The following is a 23,467-nucleotide window of genomic DNA, read 5'->3' on the forward strand; positions in this document are numbered from 1 at the left end:
TAATTATATAATTATTCATTCACGAACGCTTCATTAGCATTTGGTGCTATTTTTCTTTCATATTTCGTCTTGACAAAATCTTGTCCACGCTTCTGTGATTTCAGTTTTACTGGCGAGGAGATACGAGCACCATTTCGCGATTATAATAATATAATTTCCCGTAGTTTTATCGTGATTTCTGTATAGTAAAAAATTTGCATAACATTCTTTCATTATAACGATTTCTTTCTTCGTACCCTTTGCTAGGTAAGTTCAGCAATTTCGTTAAAATCGTTTCGTATGTTTCAATGGAAATGTTAACCTTAAAAATACGATATTGTTCAGAGCATCATATGGCTTTTATTTTATACGAATTTTTTCAATTTCCTTTGTTCTCCCTAAGCGTTCCACGTTATTCTCTCCCCTAATCTTCTTACCTATTTCTAAAGCGAAATGTTGTTCCCTGTAGTCAACATTTGCATTTCATTCTCCTTACAAGAAGTAGTATTAAAGGTAAACCTTTGAAGCAAATAGTTCAGAAAATGGGTGTAATACGTACATATTGCTCTTGCTTCTTTGAACTTTAAATTGTCCAGAAATTGCATCATCTTTGAAAATAATTCGCCCTATCTCGTCACGTCTCGTGCATCACAAAAATTCATCTGTTTGAAACCATACCTCGCAGAATCATTTCATAGATTTCTAAAGATCTTATATTTTTAATGTAATTATTCCTGATTTTCTATGGCTTTTAAGTTTTATTTGTGAAAGACGAAACTTCTAAAAGGATTCATCCATTTCTCCAGAAGCTGTTTAATAACTGCCCTATATCAATGTCAAAGTTGTCGAAGCTTCAAATTGGTCCCAGGACTTTTCGGAACTTTCATTTTACATCATCGTTTTAGTTAACCTGTCTTCGAACTTATCCAATTCAGCGGGAAACCAAAGAATTCCGGAAATCCGTATAAGTGTTTGATTAGTACCAGATTCCTTTCGTCGAAAGTAGGAAATCACATTGAACACGCACGTTGGCGCCACGGGTATTTCTATCAAATTACTGGCCATACATTTAAACGTTTCTGTGTTGGCGAAAAAAAGCTGCATGTCGACGCGAGCCAACTGTTTTTAGGTGGCTTGGCCCCGAGCGATCGTATAAAAAGTACTTAATGACGCGATAAACAAATTTCCGTCGCCGATCTTTTTATCAAATGTGTAGGCGTTCGGCCGCAGATTTACGAGCACGTTGGGTAAATACGGACGAAGGCTTCGTGTGATTTATAATATGCTTTGTTCTTGCTTCTTTGAACTTTAAATGGTCTAGAAATTGTCTCATCGTTGAAACTAATACTCCTCTCAAAATATAATATTTCTGAAGATATCTACGAGGGCTTTTAAGTTTCATTTGTAAGAGAACTTCTGGAAGAATTCATCCATTTCTTTAGAAGCTCTTTAATAAGTGCTCTATATCAATGTCAAAGTTGTTGAAGCATCAAATTGCATGATCTTGATGGAATACGGTTTGTACTGTGCCGTTTACCATTTTTTGTGTTGCTTCGATTGCGTTTCAGAAGATTTTGAGCAATAATCATGCGAAATAACCGAATAATTAAAAGTATAGATAAAATTTCATTTTATGCGTGCTATGAATATTTTTAAAAGTCAGACGTCACTCATATAATTTTATTCCATTTTAATGAAACTTATAAAAATTTAACAACGCGGTTTTATTTTCTATATTATATTTACATAAAAGAAGGTCCACTGTAGAATATTTATCATCTATTTCGTAAAAAAAATGCAATTGATATTTTTATGAAAGTTTTCACAATTCCAAATGTTAGCAGTACGTTTTGTGAACATGATGCTTATGCATAGGTGTGCGCAACTATACATCTCCCTTATCGCGTATGTTATGTGACACGTATAGGAAACATGACCCACTGCATACAATGTGCATCGTGGCTCCGTGATAATTGTGGAGAAATTCGGTAAAAACTGTAAAATCTATTATTAGACTAACTGTGTCTTATAATCTTTCAACGTTAATTACATTTTGTGGTAAAATGACTTTTTTTGTTTCTGAAACTATTCTATCGTGACCAGATTTTGTGTAAATGTTTGTGAACGTTGTTGTTAACAACGTACAAATGTTTTTAGAATGGGACTTCAAGCAAGTCACCTTCGCTTTGACAATCGTAACAATTCTTTATACCATGTAACAATACTTAATTGTCCGCCACGTAGGTACTGTAAGTAATTGTTTTATTCACCAGTTTATTACAATCTATTGTCTCTTTACAGTATTTTATACTGTGTTCGCTTTCAAATTTTTTAAATTCGTATTAAACCAATATTTTTATTTTCAAATAAAGGGATATTGTTATACAAGTTTCGATTATCTCAGGAATCTATTGGGAGTTATTTTAGCAGGGCTTCCTCCTCTGGTATTGCAAAAATTGAATGCTATAAAATTAATACAATACAGTCTTGTCATTTCACAACGTATCTCAAGAAGAAAATATTGATCTACACATTCAACCACACTTTCGAGTTCCAGCCTGAAAATCAGAAACAACCCTAATAGCGGCTTGGTTGGTGAGGGGTGGGGGTGGGTGGGGGGGGTGGCTCGCTTAAACCTCCAGTAAATAAACAAACGAGTCGCTCAACGTGGCTAGAAATTAACCACAACCGGAGTCTCCCATTGTTGCCCCGTTGACAAAGGCGAGCGAAGCCATCGGAGCGGCGTTTTCCATCCACATCGGCGTTCCCACAGCCAGCATCCAAGAAACTCCCGCGCTTTTTCGCTCGACTCAGCAGAAAGAAAGAACCGAGAAGTCCCTAGGTCGAGGGAACCTCCATCGGTGGAAACGTTGAACGGTTGGAATCGACGTTAGAACGAGGCTAGAGACGAAAACCTGGACGAAAGGAAAAAGCGTAAGAGGAGCGCGGTAAAGAGGAACAGAGGAAGGAGGGCTGGTGGAAGAAAGGAATTGTGAAAATTGCGATTTCGCGGGCGAAAGTACGGGCCTGCCGGCGTATTGATTGTCGGTTGGTGGAGAGAGAGCCAGCGCGCCTGTGCTCCGAGGTTTCCACGCAGAGAGCCGAGAGAAAGGGAGACAGAACGGGAGAGGAAGGCGCGCTAGTAACGGAGAGAGGAGCAGCGAGGGCGCACGGAGGGCGGAGAAAGATCAGGAGAGGGAGAGAGGGCCACAGAGAGGGAACAGAAAGAGGGAGAAACACCCTCGTTCCCGTGGTCCTGCCACCGAGTCGGTTTCGAGTCCAGTCTTCCCCTAGGCACTCGACAGGCCGGTACCTGTTTCTCGAAGCGACACGCGCTCTGTCGTCCTCGCAGCACACACACTTACACAACCACTGTCAACCACAAACACATTCACATATAAACGACGCGTAACACGTATGACTCCGGCACAGACACCACCGCGTGTCTGTATGTACGACACGTGAATACGTGCTCGGTGCGGAGGTAGATCATATATACATATACATATATATAGGTTATATACAGAGAGCACGTACGCGGGCCGCACACGTACAAGATAACACACTCACGCACAGGCACCCACATGTCTACTCACACTGTGTACACGCGTACGCGAGAGAGCGAGCCGCACACACGCAACGAGTGGTCATCGTCTTCGTCGTCCTCTTCGTCGTCGTCGTTCGCCACCTTGGTCCACGCATCATCGGCTAGCACCACGCGTCACAGCCACAGAAGAAAACGAACGAGGCCGGACCTTGCACCGTAAAAACGATCGGGCCGGCATTTGTCAAGTCAGCTTTCCGGGAATTGCGTGGCGAGGAGGGATTATCCCCCGTGAAAGGGAATTAAGCCTCGTGCCTGGTTCCCCTCGTGCGAACCGGATCCGGGGAGAGCGACAGTCTCCCGAGCACACTACGAACTCGAACACTGGTTACAGAAAGATTCGATGATAAGAGAGTCACGAAAACAGCTTGGAATGTCATCCTGATCGAAAGCGGAGCTTGGCTATCGGACGGTTAGGGATCCGATGATAGAAAGTCACAAAAACACTTGAGGGATGTCATCCTGATCGAAAAGCAGAGCTATTGGACGGTTAAAGATTCGATGATAACGAGCTGCGAGATCCCTTTGGATGTCATACTGATTGAAACTAGGTGGGTGGAACTCGCTGCCGTGACTTTGGAAAGACAGGAAACCAATCTCAAACGGTATCGTTGTCTCGGATCTGTGATCGGTGGATCGATAGAAGGTTGCATCCCGAGAGCAACACTCGCGATATCGTCGACGACAGTTCTGTTCCGCCTGGGGTCGATCCCGCGTGACTTTGAAGAATAGAGAAAGAAACCGATATCCAAACGGTGTCAATCGTCATCTGGGATCTGTGATCGGTGGATCCAGGCAAACGTGGAGAGGAGGCTGAATCCCAACTCGCGATATCGTTGACAACAGCTGACGAGAGAACTGATTTAAACCAAGTGGATGCTCGGTCGTACGCGATTTTGGAAGACGGAGAGAAAATAGGCTCCCTTGGCTTTGTTATCGGTGGAACCTTCGATCCAGACAAACGTGACGATCTAGAAAGCTGAATTCTAAGAGAAAAACTCACGATATCGTCGACAACAGCTCTATTCCATCTAGAGAGCGCGATAGGGACGAGAGGACTGATTTAAGCCAGAGAAAGAAATGATCCCATTGGAGGCTGAATCCTGAGAGAAAAACTCGCGATATCGTTGACAACGGCTCTATTCCATCTAGAGTACGTGATAGAAACGAGAGAATCGAACGAAGTGGGAAAACGAGGAAAGGAAACCGTTTCGTTTGGATCTGTGATCGGAGGAATCTTCGATCGAGAGGTCCGGGTCTCGATAGCTCGCGATATCGTTGACAGCAGCTCCATTCCATCAGCTTAAGCCCCGTCGCTCTGTTGTCCGAGATATTCCTGCTAACCGGTTCACGCTAGCCTGGCTTCACATCCCACGAGCCTAAGGGGCAGCGGAGTTCGCACGCGAGGAAAATTAGCGTCGAGAAAGTTGGATCCCGTCTCGGACGGGTCGTGCACCCTTGTTTTGAAGGGCGACGACGAACTTTAAAGTCGGGGTTCGTTGCACCACTCCTGATCGGGGACAAGTTCTCAGCCTGTGGCAGCAGCCTAAAACAGTGATCTTCCTGCAGAATATATACATATACGCGCGTCTATTTTTGTTCACCTTTCCGTTCGCGACGGGGGCCCCCTCGCTGCAGGGCCCGGCGACGTTAGCGCGGTAGAGTTAAACGATTGTAATTATAGTAAACAAAGGAAAAAAAGAAGAAAAGAAAAAGAGAAAGAATAAATAAATAAATAACAGAGAGCACACTTGTTAACGAACGAGATCACGAGCACCGAGAGAGAAGAATTAAATATTTCTATACGTATAAGAGCACACATATCTAAACGATGTTGACGATTTATAGTATATTTTGATCATACTGAGAGCAAGAGAGGGAGAGAGTGTGAGAAGCGAGCGAGCGAGCGAGCGAGAGAGAGAGAGAGAGAGAGAGATAAGAAAGCGGATATTAACCCGAAGAGCAAACCGACAAATTACGACAGGCACAATAATAAACGAAGTTTAAAAAGTAATATAGAGAGATAATATACGTAGATATTAAACGGCTGAATAGTAGGAGAGAGAACGAAGAGACGAAGATCATTGTTTGAGTTGATTAACACTTGATTATCTATATGCCTGCCGCATTCTATCGACGAGACAGAAACATGTACGACTGTGGCATGGCTCCTGATCGTCAGGTACGTTTAACGATAGTATCATACCTCGCTTTCATCGTTTCGTCTTTTCACGGTTGGGAGATGTAACTGGTATCTCGAATCAGGGGCGATCCCTGCAGAATTGGCGAAAATTGAGATAAACTGTGTAGATACGTTTTTCATTTTTTTTTTTTTTTTCATTTTTTACATTGAAGTTTGTAGGTTTTTCCACGGTGCATGAAAGTATTACGTGAAACGATTATAACTGAATTGGAATTGAGTAGGTGAAAATAGAGACAATCGTGTGAAAAATGTAACGCCGAATTGCATTTAGTTACGCTAAAAGGACGAATATCGAGTGGAAAATCTTATATATTCAAGTCACAATTAATCAACGTTTTGTAAACATTTTAAATATACATCAGACTTTACAGTACCTCAGCTATATTTATATGTATCCTGGAATACCACAGGTGTGCGTAATACTATTTCTGGACTCATACTGTAATCCATTATTTATGGTCGAGTACTACATAGGTTTATGAAAATATGGATTTCCCTTCGAATGCCATATGAATGAAATACAGAAAGGTCGATTCAGTTTTATTGTAGGGTCACACAATAAAGTTAAAAATAAACTTAAGCATAACACCAGCGAACTTTTATTATTGAAAACTTCAAACCGAAAGATATTGTTATCTAATGTTTAAAAGCAAACAAGTTTTAGAAATTATCTGGTTAATTTTGATTAAAAAATGACACTTAAAACGTTTAAAAATTGTATTTCCATGGTAAACCGTTTTTAAAAAGCTTAAAAGTATTGAAGTAACGTGTATTCAATGAAGTACTAACTCGGTTTCCCTTTTTCGCTAACCTGCGAATTCAATTACTGCAGCTCGTGTTGAAGTTTGTATAACGTAAAATGATGTAATCCTCTGAAGATTTAAAATTCAAATTTTATAAATCGAAGAATCTCACTGTCCATTAGTACATTCGAAAAAAGCCAATTTTTCATTTTTAAAGGAAGTCGTACGCAAATATACTGATGTGGAGTAATTTCAATTATACATTGCACAATTATTTCTCATTACTACTCTGGAAGAGTTTATTGTCTTTATGTCTCTATTATCACTGTACAGTATTTAAACGATACATTCGAAACACCTGCTCAAGTGAATTTTAAAATGGCGGGGAAATAGCTCATTGAAAAACAGAGTTAATCGCGAATTTCTCGCCGCATTAATTCAAGGAATAATTTAAAACAAACATGCTCGTGCTTTGTATGCATCGTGCAAATACAAATATGCCATTTAAAATATGCGCGCGATTGAATATTTGTTTGCCTCGTTCTCCGCGACTCTTTCATCCTTAAACAAAGGAAGAACGTTGTTATTTCTCATAATGGTTGATAACTAATTAATGAGCTTATACACAATGAATTGTATAAGAACTTTGTTATTCGTAAAGAGACAGGGGGAGATGATATGATCATAATACATTTTGCAAGGAAATTTAATTAGTTTCATATTTATCAAGTTATTGAAATGCCCTATTGAAATGATCTTAACACATTAATTTACGAAACAGTTCAATTAGTTTCGATGTACCTGAAATACAATAGAATGCAACAATTTTGTTTAAAAACAAGGTTCCAGAAACATTAATGCAATAGTGACAAAGCGAGTTGAAACGAATAAACGGCTTTCAAACCGTCGAATAGGTGAAAACATTTCCTCGATAAATTCTCACTGAGTCCTCGATATAGGCCACGGGAAAAGTGGATTGTTACACGTCATAACAATTGTTGTAAAGTACAATAGAAGAATGAGTACTCTCTGCAGCGTTGTTTTTATCGAGTTTATTAGCACAAGGAGATCGGTTATTGAAATAAGAGTTATCATTATTCTGAAGAACGACTCCAAAAAGAAATGCCCATTGCCGGTCATAATAACGAGATCATATAACTTATTGCTTTCACCAGCCTCTGTTTGCGTAAATATTAAAAATTTATTTTCAAATTGGATACTGTGAAAGCAGCTAAAATGAATGAAAGAACATTACAAAAATTAGGAAAATGTAGTTAATCTTGTAGAGAGGACGTTACCTATTATTTTATAATTTTCAAAAGTTAAATTCCTTATAGAGAATGTAGGTAATCAAAAATTCAATTAATTTTATAGTACTTGTTTGATAAAACCATGTAATGTACAATTCCATTATTGAATTCATTATTCGTAATTAAAAACAAATCTACTTAATAATAAGCAAGATTTTAATTAGTCCATTCAATTATGAATATCAAAATTGATTCCTAATTTAAGGCATACTACTTTTCTGTCTTAAATTTCCTCAAGTGTACAGTATATCTGGGTGATGCACTAATGGTTAAAAGTTAACAATTTTTACAGAAAACGCGTAAATGAAAATCAGTTTGGAATTTTGCTCATTACAACCGCGATGTCGTTATTTCCGTGCTTGTTATAACTAAATCTAGATGTACTCGAAAGGGTACGTCGCCCTCGTTATCAAACATTTTGGCTCCAAAAATCTCATCTGTATCAGACATTCGGCAAGCGTTCCGTCGCGAATTCATCGATGGAATGTGTAATCCATCACTTCCACGAGAAACGCGGATTGAATGAAAAACGAGAGGAGAAAAAAAAGAAACAAATGAGATGAAAGAAGGGTGCTCGAGGAATAAGTCTAAAACGGCGGCCGCGTTTCCACGAAACGACGCCTTCGGGGTGTCTTTTGATTGGCGTGACTCTTTAAGAATTTCAAATTAAAATGTATACGCGGGATCTTTGGAAAATTCGCGTTTAAGGGGGAACGAGAAGCGGATCGACGCGAGTCTCTTTCCATTTTCCCATTCGTTCGTGATAGAATATAATCCCCAGGGTGAGAATACGGTTTCCATTCGAATTGGTGATAATTTCCGTTCAATTCTCCGACTATATATAGCCCCATTTAATAACCATTTTCACTAGGGAAAGTAATTTTTGCCGTTGAAACTTCAATTTCAAGCAGCCAGAACGTCTTCTTTTATCATCCCATAAATTACTGAAATGGGTTATTAGCGTCTCGATATGGATTATTGATCGTGTGGTACAGTTTTTAGGAAAGACTTATTTCAGCAAAAGAAGCTTGCATTGTCTATAAATAAACGGAGATTACCAATTTAGTTTAAATAAGTATTTTATTTGCATCGTGCTAACTTTATATATTCAATAGTCACTACAATATAAATAAAGTATTAATATATAAGAAATAATATAATCAATTTAATCTTTTCGTAGCATATCGAGAAATCTCTGTTCCAAGTAATTTCACTAGTTCTCGTATAGTACAATTGGATATTACTTCTATTTGTTATTTTTGTATATTACGATTGTTACAACGAAATGTCACACGTACTTTATTGCGGTATTCGTTTCTTTTATTGCCATTCTTTTAGAATTCTTTAATTTAAATTGTGAAATTTTTCTGGAAATTTTGTGTTTTCCGTTATTATCGGAGAATAGATATTGGAAGAAGCTATTTAATTAGAACCACGCGTTAACCGCACTGTACCCTTTGGTCGGTTAATATATGCGCTGACAGGCTGCAGGTGACAGTCGGTTGTAAATTTAAATTATACCACGATAGCCCTCATTATTCTCTGAATTTTTCAAAGCATACTTTATGGCGCAATTTAACTCCGTATAAATCAACTTTGTAACTAGAAAATTGCCGTAGGAATAAGACGTTATTTCGTCGTTATTTCATTATTTGTTCTTCCTTGTTAAAACAATCTATAATAATTGATTGACAGGTGAAAGTTTTGTTTACTATTGCAAATGTAATATGATATATATATAATAGATTGTGCTTTTAGTCATAGAGTTGCTTTAGTCGAGATTAGTTCGAGTCTCATTACGTATTGGTTATTTCTCCCCAGCAAAAAAATCATCACTAATCGCGAGACACGACTGCAACCATTCATTTGCTTTAAAAGCTTAATTACCGAGGAGAAATTTAATCGAATTCAGTATTAAGTTGCCTCCTTCGATAATATTAATTTACCAATTAAAAGGCTCAAGTTCCCTTCTCGTACAAAAGAATCTCAGTCGCTATTGATGCAGTAAGAGTTCTCCAGCGAGTTGCTGTGAAATTAATTATGCCAAAGCGAAGATTTCTTTTCGCCTATGAATTTATTTCGCAATTACTCCCGCCGTCGGCGCAGGCATTACCAACGAAGGCGAGGATTTGATGAATCGTTATTCGGAAAAATTATCCCGGGGCTACAGATTCTTCCGTCGCCCTCGTGATTTAACCCTCGAGTCTTTTGGGGAAAATCCGCGACCGGAGAAAAGCCCACCTTTCTCCGCCATTTCGTGTCCTCTCTTCTTAAGAAGAAACTACCGAGCTTTGCTATCGTGGCCAAGTCTAAACCAAGCGAATCTTCTATTAAAGCCAGCTTATTAGTCCCTGCCAGGAACGGTTCGAGCGGATATACGATATCGTAAAAGAAAAATTATTAACTACAGGTTCTAAAGCCTCCTCGCTTTTTCCTATCATCATTTAGTAACGCGAGTTCGAGTAAGAGTCTATTTTTGCTCTGAATACCCTGTGATGAATTGCGCGAGTCACTCTATCTTTATTGCGTTATGTGTCTCACGCTTGAACCAACGGGAATCTACCAAAGCTTCATTATTTCGTTAACAACTCGTCGACTTAATTGAATCAACACTTTGTGCACCTCTACAGATTTTACTTGTTTACTTAGCGTGCAATTTTGTCGTCCTCTTTTGTAGAAAGGGAATATTCAAGGTAACATATCGCAACATAACACAACGAAATACGATAAGACAGCATGCAACAATATAACACGTCATACTTTGTAATTTAATGTCACGCAAGAATGATGTACGTACACACGTTAAGCATAACACCCAACTAATCTGCTCGCAGCGATCGACACGTGCTTTCACGCTCGTACAGTTCCATCGACAAACTTTATTTATAGCAGTCGCATAAAGCTGCAGAAAATGTCGCGAAATGGAAAAGTATTCTTTTGTTTATATTTTATATGTTGCAGAGAGACTCGATTATAGTGGTCAGCCAAATTGTTAGCTGAGGTAGTCGAAAATCTTATTTAAAAATTCAAGCATATAACGTGATAGGTGTGTCAAATATATTATGGAATCTAATAAATGTACATGTATATTCGGAATCAATTTATTCGGTGTAAGCATCATTTTCAGCTTCGAATAGGGTTTTCATATTAAATTATTTAAAATGAAAATATGTACCACATTATTACGTAATTATTATATGCCAGACAATGTTGATAAATGTGTTCAAAATATACCCAAAAAGGATTCAGTTTATCATTCTTATTAATGGTAAACCTATTTCTAAAAATATTTGATTCTTTCTTCCTCCTCAAATAAACTAAATATAAAAGAACACTTACTTTATTTAAATGGAAAAAATTGATTGTTTGATGCTTCAAATTTATATATTCAAAATATATTTCTATATTATGTATTTCATATCATAATTTGAATATTATTCAAAATACACTTCTAGCATACTCAACTTACAATCTATTACGCTTGACTAATTATTTGGTAACTCACTTCTCTCATTAAGAAGATTATTATTAAGAGCATCTCCCGTTAATGCTCTTATTACTTTACACTTCTCTCGATGAATACCGAAGTCTTAGACACGTTTGGTAGCACTCTATACCCGCACAAATGCACAGTATTGAAACACTGAAAAGTCTCATAGCGAAATCTGGAGGTACATCGAGAAAATGAGTTTACGCGCCAGACAATGAGTTCGCATTGCAATAAAACCGTGTTCGAGTGGTTTTCAATGCTCGGTTTCTGTCGAGGTTTTGCTTTGGGGATGGTGGACCAGGGTGGTATTTGAATTCGTTTCGTTGCATTGTTATCAGGAATTTAGTTTACTATGGCTCGTTGCAATTCCTCCTGGAAGCTTTGTTTTGCGCTGTGTAAACTCGTTGCAAAAACAGTTCAGAATATTCTTGCAGTATTCGAGGGTAAAAATACAGTCTCTCAAAATTACTTGAACGATTGCGAGTAATGCGAGCGATCCGGGTACGACGAAACAAATGAATAATATCGATCGATAGTGTTAGGTTATAAAGGAATAATAAAATCTATATTAGATTATTCCATAAGTCTGCATATTTTTGCTTGAATTAATTGTATTCCAAGAAAATCAATTCAAATAGTGTTTTATTATTTTTGTATTTCTCTAAATTAATGACGATGGAATATAACTTTGGAATTAATTGATTACATGAGTCACGCAATTAAAAACCTCGTAATAAATTGATTTACAACTGAACAAAATGTTGCGAAACGTAAAGCAGGAAGCGAAAGTACATTGCACCGTCGATCAATGAATTCCAGATGCTAAGGCAGCGTAAGCGCCGCGTGATTTTCATAATCACCCCCTCTTGGATTAGCTGTCACGCGATAATGAATATATCGTTCGAACATGATTTCATCGAATCGCCGGAGGCATTGATTTCACTCGGTACAGGTCGTTACAGTCGCGACGAATCGTCTTCCATGGCATATCTACGGAATCACTTGGAATCCAATCACGGATAAACGGATTACGTTAACCCTGCGCGGTGTATCTTTGTTTACATAGCAGTATCGCAAACCAGAGCATGATGCAAAACCGTCATCCTGTTTTCCTGCTTACCAGGACGTTGCTGAAACGCTCATACATACGAAATGAGGACGAGCCGCGGAGAATTTTAATTAAGAGATTATTTCTAATCCGCGAATTTGAGAAGTGGTAACTCGATGAAAGAGAGTATTTAGCAGGCTTAGATCAAACTATGGGAGGGTATGTAACGATAAAATGTTAATACCTTCCATTTTTATCTGATAAAAATATTCACGGTCACATATGAAGGCACATCGTTTTTTTTTTTTTTTTTTTAGAATTGTAGATATGAGATAGCTGTCGCTTGGTTTTGTTTGCAAAATCGAAATTGTAAGCGTGGAATTGCCAGTGTTGGCCCATGTACCAAATACGCAAGCTTTTTACAAGACATGAGTCGACAGTTCATGATCGATATTTAGCTACCGCGTTTGCAGAAGCATGTGGCGTTTATGACGCATGTAAATTACTCGCATGTAACGACCGTAGCATGCAGCCTGATAGGCGTTAGTTCTGGAACATTAATCGACGATTTTATCAAGAATCAGTGTAAATGTAGTTATGGCCGTGAACATTCTACTATGTTTCGCCACGGATCACCTGTTACACGCAAACTGCCAAGTACGTGCAAAATGTACATCGAGTGGAAATTTAAATTGTTCTGAAATGCTATTTACAAACACTCCATTGTTTTCCTATGAAAATGCTGTTCACGTGATCATGAATCGTTACTGTCCACATTGACGATTGTCTTTGACAAGTTTCTTTTATCGTAACTGCGATCCGATGATTCAATTATGTTCTTTATTTGTATAAATTGTATATCGACATTGATGAAACATAATGATATTAGGTTAGTGAATATGAAATACTGTTTATGCTTATGAAATTTTAATCACACTTTCTTAGTACTTCTAATATTTTACGTATGACTATATTTATAATGAAAAATTTATTTGGAAACATCTATCATTTGAAGTAGACAAGTATCTTTAACAGATACAGAGGATACGGATACTAATAGGACACTAATGAAATACTAATTAAAACTTATTTTCCATAGTGGCTCTAATAACATAATCAACGACTTCGCATTGCCTGTCATTCTTAAAACAACTATTTCAACAAATATATTTAAATGAAGTACTGTTATTGTTGATATACGCTTCGGCCCTTAATTCGTGTCATTTTTAGCATTCGAAACGAATCCTCGTTGGTACCCAGAAATGTACGGAAGAAAGACGAAGTAAACTCTCGTTAAGGCTGCAGCTTTTTCAAAGCTCAACTTTATGAAAGCGAGATTAGTTGGCGAGCCAGTTACACGGAGGCGAACCAAAGTTTGGAAACTGTGCCTTTGTTCCATCGGTTCCCTCCCTCATCGAACTATGTCGGTGTTTGGTCGAGCGACATGAACGAGATAGGCCTCGAACCTCGAAACACAGTGAAAGCAAATTGATCGAATAATTCATTTTCACCCGTTCGTAACTTTCGTTTCACGGCAATGGAATCGCTCGTTGCTTAGTGTTCAGGGGTAAACGATGGTCATCTAGCAACCACCTAGCCGAACCCAGCCGAATTTTCTCATTTGAACGGATTGATGGGTTGCACCCGAGCAGTTACGCGACGGAAATTCTGCCTGCTTTCTCAATCGCGGGGAAATTGGGTCAGATTTGCTTCGTCATTCGTGTTTACTAGTCTTGAGAAAAACGAACGGAGATGGCCGTGTTAGAATACTTTCTGATGTATCGCGTCGAGTGGGAGGAGTGAAAAATAAGGGTAGTGCAAGAAAAGAGAGTGTATGGTGCATATAAATTCATTGAAATGGAATAGGAAACATATTTATAAGATAAATGATTTCACGATGAAGAGATTCATAAATATAAAAACTGAAGATTGAAGCATTTTAGTTTTTATTGGAATATCATTTTAATAAGATGAGCATTTTATTGAATTATCTTCATTATTGGAGAAGATTGAGACAAAGTTTATTCTACTTTCATTTGTAATATTTAATTCTATGTAAGATTTATTCAGAATATTTTAACGAATTTGACAAATTATGATAAGAAAAATGGTTTAGTCACCAAATTTTTTGATTCGTCATGTTCACTGGGTATATATGTACATATTATTTAATAATAGAAAGTATTTATTATAGCTAAATATTTAATATAGAATAATTGAAGATAAAACAATATCGATTTAATTCAATTAGAAAGATGTAATCAAACTTTATTTAACTTTCTGCACGTGGAATCTAATTCGAGTTTTGTTCAAAACTATTTTCAGAATCTCTACATAAATGTAATTACAACGCCCAATGAAAAAACCTCTTTAAGGTAATGCAGGAACCCTTGAAAATAGGTTCCTTAAAATCTAATTATCCCTAAATAATCAAGTTTGCGTTTGCACATTTACAATTACGGAAGTTTTTTACACTCTTCTTTCAAACTTTTTTCTGGCGTATACAATTAGGCTAAGCTCTTCCGTAATTATAGCTTCGAAACCCGTTGTTACTCCATCTCCGAGTATTCTACTGAAACTAGGTTACGATTTCTCTGTTTATACAAAACTTATCGTTTACAAGATACTGGTCGTACTCGTAATTTAAATTAAATAACAGCAATAGATATGAAACTCTTTGAAAAGAATTTAAAATTGTCAAATTTGAAATACCTGAATTAACAATTGTAGTTAATGAACAATCGATTCAGACCTCTATTGCATCAGGTGCAGTAAATTATATATTAAAGTTCACATAATTTAAGTATTATATTGGTTTTTTTTTTACAACTTTAATTTTTCAACTTTTAAATTACACTTACATTATTGTGATTACAAAATTTTCTACGATAATAATAATTAGTTAATGTATATAAAGATTGTCACCAAAAACTGACATTGTTGTTTATTTGACTCACTTGGAATTAATCTGTAATTAATTCCCTTTTGTATTGCACCAATCTTTACTATTATAGATTTGTTATAAAAGCTTGAAATGTTCCTTTATAATTTAGAGCGTCAATGCTGTTATAACATCAAGATAAAACAATGTTCCCAATGTCAAAAAACTATGACACAGTTTTTGTCGAAACTAGTAGTACAAAGACTCGCGAAATGACCCTAGTAAATCACGCAACTTTTCTCGCGGTAGTTTTGAAACAGTACGACACGTGAAAACATTTGTCCCAAAAATCAATGGGAATCGAGCGAAAGAAGTCTGGAAAGAACATTTTCAATCTTCGCGAGGAAGGGACGAAAATTCACTCAGGATGTTCGAGCTTTAATAAGCTGCCGTTGGAAATCTCGTTACTTTGCCAAGGAAAACTTCCACCGGTGGATAAATAAAAGGCACAAGTAAGGAAAGCGAAAAGAAATAAGGTAGTGAGGACTACGGCGTGGGGATAGTCGGGGATGAGGATGAGGGGAAAATAGCGAAGTGAGGATGTTCTGTGACGGATAGCGTGAACGGTGTAAAAGCACGGCTCATGCATCTTTTATAAGAGCAGAAACCAGGGGTATGACCCCTGCGTCGTCGAGAGTAATCGCATGATATGTCGAAGGATAGAGAAAGGACGGGGTTTGAAGAGTCAAGAGGATATGATGAAGGTTAGATCGTGTACACGCTAACAATCGTTCACTGCGATTAACACGGAATCCATAATTAATGCGACATCTGAACATTTCATGTCTGCGTGTTACGTATTTGAACATCGTCGATATTGAGTACTTCGATTTTTTGTTTCAGTTCGGTTTTTAATATAACCTTATCTCCGAGGGAAATTTAATAGTTTTATTTGATTATTATCAAAAAATTATAAAGTAGACTCACCTTTTATTACTCAATGGTTATTTATATAACAGGACTGTCTTTGTCTCTTCAACATGGATGATTGCTAGTAAAATATATACGCATTCCAAATGATTACTTTTATAGTTTTTTTTGTATTTCTCTAATCATATTCACTGCTTTTGAATTTCAATGTTGGTAATTATGTGGATAATAAATTATAACGCCATATTGCCAGCGAATCGATATTATCTGTATTTCGTCGAATTACCACCAAATGAAAAATCATATTTTCCAATCTCTCTTCGCAGCACCCGATTAGCATTCAAGTATGAAATATTTTAATTATTCATTTTAATTACGATACCAATTTTAACAGTTTATCGTCCCTCGAATATTCTTTTACGATATTCTCATTATCCCGATTCGAACGTCATAAAACATATTCGATGAATGAACATATTACTTGAAGGTATACTTTTTCACAGATACACCGTGTGCAAACGAAAAATAAATTGGGAACGTTACATTGTTTATATACATATGCACACTACTCACTTTGAAGAACTCTACGACCTTAATTAAACCCGAATTGAATATTCACGACTTTTTTCAACTACTCGCCACGACGAAATTCGTTTTTCCCTGATGAATTCAAGCGATTTCACACAGCCCACTGCGGCTGGTTCCTCTTGGAAGCGTTTTAATTAATCACACAGGTGAATTCCTTTTTTTGTTTGCGGACAGATGTAGATAATTAGCGCATAATTTTCGTGAAGATATAACGAAAATTAATTTTTCAAGAATTACGATAAATATTTATATAGACTATAAATTAATAGGTGGGTCTCGATATCGAATTATTAGAAATTATTATTAAATAATTAGAATTTTCTTAAAGGAAGCGTATTAGGAATACCAGCGTGAATTTAGTAGACATATTTAATAACTTTTCAAGTGCAATAAATATTTAGGACATTTCAAGCTCGGTGTACTTACAAAAGTGTTCTTTCTGTTTAAATAATTAACGTCGTTTCATGGATAGAAAACGGACCAACCTAAACAAATCATTAGAGTACATATATAAATATATTATGTATTAATTTATGACGTATACAATTATTATTGTCCTCAATAAAATACAAATAAAATAGAATATATAATTTAAAGACATAATGGCATTTTGAAGAAGGATTTTGATATCGTACCAATCTGCTTTAACCTCGAGGGAGCCAGCAAAGTAAAAGATGCAATGATACGCGACTTGAGTTCGGTAGGAGCGATAAACAGATAAAAAGAGAACGCGGTTCAAGTTTTAAGAGAACTTCGAAGGTAGGACACGTACCTCCTTTCAAAGTATTGTAGTTTCCGCAACTTTTCATGTGTCAGTGTAAAATTCAGGGGACATATTCTCAAGGACGACTCCAAAAAATCCAATGTTTAAACAAATTGGTCTATTTAATATTCCTAACAAAGGTAGAGCAGAATTGGATTAGATGACGATTAAAAGCACTTTATACTGGTCTATACATTCATACATTTATAAAAATTATATATATATGTATATAAACATTAATATGTACACATATATAAATTGAAGTAGCAGTACATACAGTGCATCGTATTCAACTTTTAGTTCTAATAATATTATCATTAGGTTTCTAGCCTGATCTTCGCACTTCTCGAACTCCCATACTTATAAATTTAGCCGAGTGCATGTGCACACACCAAATAGCAATTATCGCGCTGTGTTTAACGCTTAATATGCAAGATTACTAAATTCATATAAAAAGCTGCGCGTAACGGGCGACGCGTAGTAATTAACACGTCTACTAATTGTACCACTCCTCGCGTCGCAAATGTTTTCGAGAAAAACAGTCGGCGGTAAAAATACGTAGGGTGCGTGCGAACAGCCGTGTCAAAGACGAGGAATTAATTGGCACCGAAGAACAGTGGAAATCTGCACGTAAAAGGTATTCCTTAGACCGAGAAAACTCGGTTAGTTCGTGAACTTGGCTCGTTAGATGAAGAAGCGAACTGAGGAGGGTTGAGAAGTGATTAAAGCTCGAGTTGATGTCACGCTTCGCATAATTTATGCTTTTCGAGTTCAAGTGGCCAGATTTGACTTCAATTTGCGTTTCCTTGGGAGTGGCTGCCTTTTGTTTGATTTAAATTTAGATTAATGCGACCGACTGGTTATTAATACCGCCGGCCTAATTCCCGATTAACACTTTATTTACCGGGAGCCTATTTATAGGCTTTTTAATTCCAGTATTTAGTTATTCGAATTTATTTACTGTGTTGATGGTTGTCTACGAACAGTGTTCAGCGTTTGGTAACAGACTTGGCCTTCAATGTACCTAGTAACAGTATGGAGGAATTATTGTCAGCCTAGATTGACATATGCTACTGTAGAAAATTCTTTTTTGAATTAAAGTCTGCTTCTCACTTGCCCGGTAGATAAAGTGTTAATATGTCGCGATTGTTTTCACCGTTACAATGATATCGGAATTGCACTAACCGAATTGCGGTAGATAAATGTCATGTATCTGGTGCTGAAATAGTGTGCAATATTTGTTGCTTATTGAAAATCGGTTTCTGAAGCATTGTAGTGGCTGCACTCGCCAGGATAGATAGATTACCTAGCATTTTATCTTCATTATAAAATACAGGTTTCAAAGTATATTAAATCTCAGGTTGTCATTAAATTTTCCATAATTAGATTTTATTACGTAAGAATCAACTGTTGCTCTTCCCATATACTATAATATCATATGAACGCGGAGGACTTACAACGTACAATGAATGACGTTATGTAAACAGAATTTTTCACCGTTTTTCCAGGCGGAGATCGTGGTTGGTTTATCTACTTATTAACGTTGTACAAGTTTATCAGTTCCGGGATTAATTAGACGGAAGCAACCGTGCTTGCGATGCGGCAAGCTACATGTAGTTTATGTAATGTCGTGTAATAACTTTCTTCCCGCAAAAAGGACGAACTTATACAAGGAATTTGTTCTGTATGGCGTCGCACGATGTGTGACCTCCTCATATTGAAGTAATGAATTTACGAGTTCCTGTCCGGCCATGCGAGTTATAACACGTACTTTTTGTCGTGGTCCCATAAGTCGTAGGGGCTTGAAATGTTTTTGAGACGTGATATTTCACGAGGAAACGTTCATTGAACGTATTCTTCGATATCAAATTGGTCTGGAGCGAGTCATATTTAAAATTATGAAAGTGAAGCTTGCTATAGTAAAATCGATAACGTTGATTTTTTTGGATAGTATTCTTCGATATCAAATTGGTCTGTAGCCTGTTATATTTAACCTTATGAAGAGTAAAATTTACTATTGTAAAATCGATAACGTTGATTTTACTCGTGATGAGTCACTCATTATTAAAGCTTTTCAATCTATTGATGGTCGTCTTTTGAACTGCTAATGTTCAATAGTTTTTTCATAGATTCATATTCCATTCTATTATCAAATTTATGAATTGCTTTCGTGTTTTTAATTTTTAATAGGTGTTTTCTGTTGATGTTAAAGACCACAAACTGTTGGTCACTCGCGTTTAACAGTAAATGATCTGCCGTGACCACGACCAACATCATTAACTCGACATATTTAACCCCAGAGATATTGCCAATTACTCTCACCCTTTGACAGAGTCGCTTCAATATTTGCAGTATCGCATTTATTTAAACTGGTAGCGCTTAAAGTTTCGATCGTAGTAAATTCCCGAGTTTCTTTCGAAATTCGAAATACTATGACTAATACTTTCAAGTTTCTAAATACCACTAAAATGAAATGACACATCGTATGAAATAAAATTCAGTTCAGTCTAGGGATCCAATATAAACGACGGGAATGTCAATTTCGAAATTTTCGAAGAACGTTTTATAATTTGCACCGTACGATATTCATATAACGATTCGTGGGAATCGCTACTTCCAAATGCACATCATGAGTTTCCTATTTCGAAAGGAACGGAAATGTCGATATCGGTTTAACCAACTGCCGACATGCCATCCATTTGGTGGAAACGTTTCAGGAATTTTAAGGCATGGGAATTCTCATGGAATACGAAAACACAAGTATTAGGGCGGTATTAAACCACGCGTTCCAAATCTTGATCTATCGCAGTTTACCATTTTATGGATTTATACGCTGCACCTCGGATATTTGAAGGATGCAATATTCTACATTCTATGTCGACCATGAAGTGTCAGAATGGAGCTTCGAATACCTCGCAAATTGCTTTAATTCCACATGAATTCTCATTTACTATTAATAAGATCTATGCTTAAATTGAAGAATGAATTGTTTTGAGTTAGGTCGTACAATATAGTTAGTCTTTAATTAATATATTATGTAATTGTTAGTATTTAAAGTTAATACTTCATTTAATACGAAGACTCATATTGGACTTTTCTTGTTGTATCTCAGAGTGAGAACATCTGCTGTAAAATATTTAATAATTAATCTAACAAATATTTAGGCTGTTATTTAACAGAATAGAACACACCAAGCAAATAAAGAAATGATTGCATAGCGAGTCCTCGTAATTTAAAGCCACCGTGCGCCGCGTTTGCTCAGCGATTGCGTGCAAACATCAGCCTTGGTTCACCTACCGCGTGAAAAAGTAAACGATAACGAGTGGAAAACGCGTAAACCTCACTGACCCCGTTCCTCGTCTCGGAGATATTAAAATTTTCCGCGTGCTCGCGGTGAAACGTGACAGATGGGGGATAAGTCCTGCCTAAAACGAAAACTGTGATGGCGACAATGCTCCGGCTGAAGAGAAAACGAACCCCCACGCTCGCGTCCCGGCGTCACGTAACTCCGTTGCTCTTGTCTGGATCCGCGACATTTGACAATCGTTAGAACGCAGACCCGCGAACCGTGAGCCAACCGTAGAGTAAAGGGTCGCGTCTGTGCTGGTGGACGTCTATGTTTGTGTGTGTTCATTCGATTGTACGCATCACGTCGCAAAACAATACCTCCATGTCCGTCCCTTTTCCGATATTCCCTCCTCCTCGTTTCTCTCTGTCAATTACTCTCCTATTTCTTCCTCTGCTACCTCCCCTGAAGCCCCTCGTTGCTTCTGATTTCTTGCACGGCATATGGATGCTGTTGGTTCCGAGCTTCTCATTCTTCCTCGCGTCGGCGTCTTTGCCGTTATGACGCCGCCCTTTGTACGTTTCGTTTGTTATGGAGGGAAGACTCGGTAATGGTCCGAAATGCTGAGGTTCAAGAGTTTTTGTCAGGAATTTTTTCAGGAATTTTGAATTCAGGAGATAGATATTCTTTATGGGAGCGTGCTTTGTGGCGAAATCGGCGCTTTAGGGTCGACAGTGGTTGGTTTATCTGAATTAATGAGGAAAGAAAAGAAAAGAAAAGAGATTTAAATCTTAGGGTTGATTTGAAAAGGAAAGAAGAAGAAAATAAAGGGTTTTTCTAAGGGGGAATTTTTGTTTAGTTACAAAATTTGTATAAATATTCTATGTCACCTGTGTTGTGTTTGGAAATTTAATATCAGGGAAAACTTGATTCGATTTATTACCAATAACAGGGGTCCTATAATTAAAAACTTTAGACTAAAATTACCTTATTCGTGTCAATTTAATGCATAATATTTTTCATTTACTAACTCCGTCAATATTAAAAATTTCTTCATAAAATGTGCATATTCTTGAAACATGTATATCTTGGAAAATGAAGAGGTTGATTTCTTCTTCTTATCGATTCCTCTTAGCCCCATTCGTTGAGAGATATAAACTACCTACGTCTTCTTCGAATATTTAACAAATTTGTATTTAACGTACTTTGGTCGCCAAGGAGACTAACAACGTCTTAGGAAGTAAACATATCTCAAGTACGCAGTCAATGAAACCCAACAGTAAACCCGTAGCAACGAGGTCTGTTTACTTTCTTCGCAACGACGTGTTAATGGGTTAACAGTCTACGGTACACAAAACAGAAGTAAAAGGATATCTGAAAATTCTTGTAAGCACACGGAATTACGACGCACTTCAAAGGCTGGCGATAATTGACAGTAAGCACAGAATGCCAAGTAACGGAACACGGATTTCTAGGAACGAAAGCGCAAGCAAGACATTGTAGGCGTTCGTCTGACAAAGAGAATTCCTAATTGAAACTCTAACCTTTCGACCAGCTTCTGTGCAGTAGGAGTGCTTGAAACGAGGAGGTAATGTTATATGGTTTTGGAGGGACAAAGTCAATCTTCTCGAGAAATTTAACATTAAAGCTTAAGTGCTCGTTTATCCGTTGAAGTACGACTCTAATTTACAGTTGAGGACGCAGGGTGGTTGCAAAAGCGCCTAGCTATAACTGGCGACGGGTTTTCTACCCTGATGCTGTACAACACTGCTGGGTAACATGCGTGCTTGAGTAGGGCAATAGTCTAAATCAAGTAGCGCGATCGTCGCTATATTATGAGAAAGTATTATATATTACTAGATTGTGGATTTATATGCATTTAAATCTATAAGAATGTGTACTAATGCAAAATTATATAAAATATCAACAATAATCTACGTGTTATACCGTTTAGAAGGTAAGACGATAATTCATTGTAGTTTCAATTCTTTTGCTGTATCACTGAAAATACGCTCATAAACATCCACAGTCTAATTTTTATATAGAGATTCCTGAAAGCAATTGATGTTAATTTGTGACTAGAACGGATATAAATGATAATATATAAACGGGTATTATTATTGGTCCGCACACATTTTTATTTAATTTATAAATTGTGACAGCGTGTATAATTTTGCTTAAAGTAACGTATGGAGGAAAAATAATTATAATTACTGACCGTTCCTGTGCATTTAGACTTTAGGGGCATCCTGCAAAGCTCCTTTACATTTTCCATTCACTTTGCTCTTTCCCCATCCCTCGATCTTTCAATTTCGTTACCAAGTTCATTGATAGCCTAAAAGAATATCAACCCCAAATAGCAGCGAGACCCGTTCACGTCAGCTCACCTCTCTCGCCATCCCCGATTATCGCCCTGGCCCACTTCTCATCCCTCCTTCCGAAATCTCCATGCTTCGTCCCTCTTCATACACATTTATACGTCTACATATTCATACGCCCACACATCGATCCATTTATACATTCATGCACCTATATTTGCATACACTTTCTGCGCCTCTAAGTACATATAGATCTACTCTACATCTTTTCCTTCGCTGGGCGGGCGGGGGGGGGGGGGGGGGGGGGGGGGGGGGGGGGGGGGG

General features: G+C 37.3%; 1 protein-coding gene across 3 annotated transcripts in view; it reads left to right on the top strand.

Annotated features, from left to right (window-relative positions):
* LOC128874435 (alpha-catulin) overlaps positions 1–23,467 on the top strand; it is a 105,471-nt gene that overhangs the window by 24,678 nt on the left and 57,326 nt on the right. Inside the window, exon 1 of one of the 3 annotated variants that reach the window (XM_054119232.1) lies at positions 3,000–5,765. The exons of the other annotated variants lie outside the window; for them this stretch is intronic. Within the exon in view, the coding sequence (XP_053975207.1) occupies positions 5,700–5,765 (66 nt within the window). The 5' untranslated portion in view covers positions 3,000–5,699. Of the gene's footprint in view, positions 1–2,999; positions 5,766–23,467 lie in introns of those variants that run through there. 3 annotated transcript variants of the gene reach the window in all.

The sequence above is a fragment of the Hylaeus volcanicus genome, chromosome 3 (assembly GCF_026283585.1).
Source record: "Hylaeus volcanicus isolate JK05 chromosome 3, UHH_iyHylVolc1.0_haploid, whole genome shotgun sequence".
NCBI classification, from domain to species: Eukaryota; Metazoa; Arthropoda; class Insecta; order Hymenoptera; family Colletidae; genus Hylaeus; species Hylaeus volcanicus.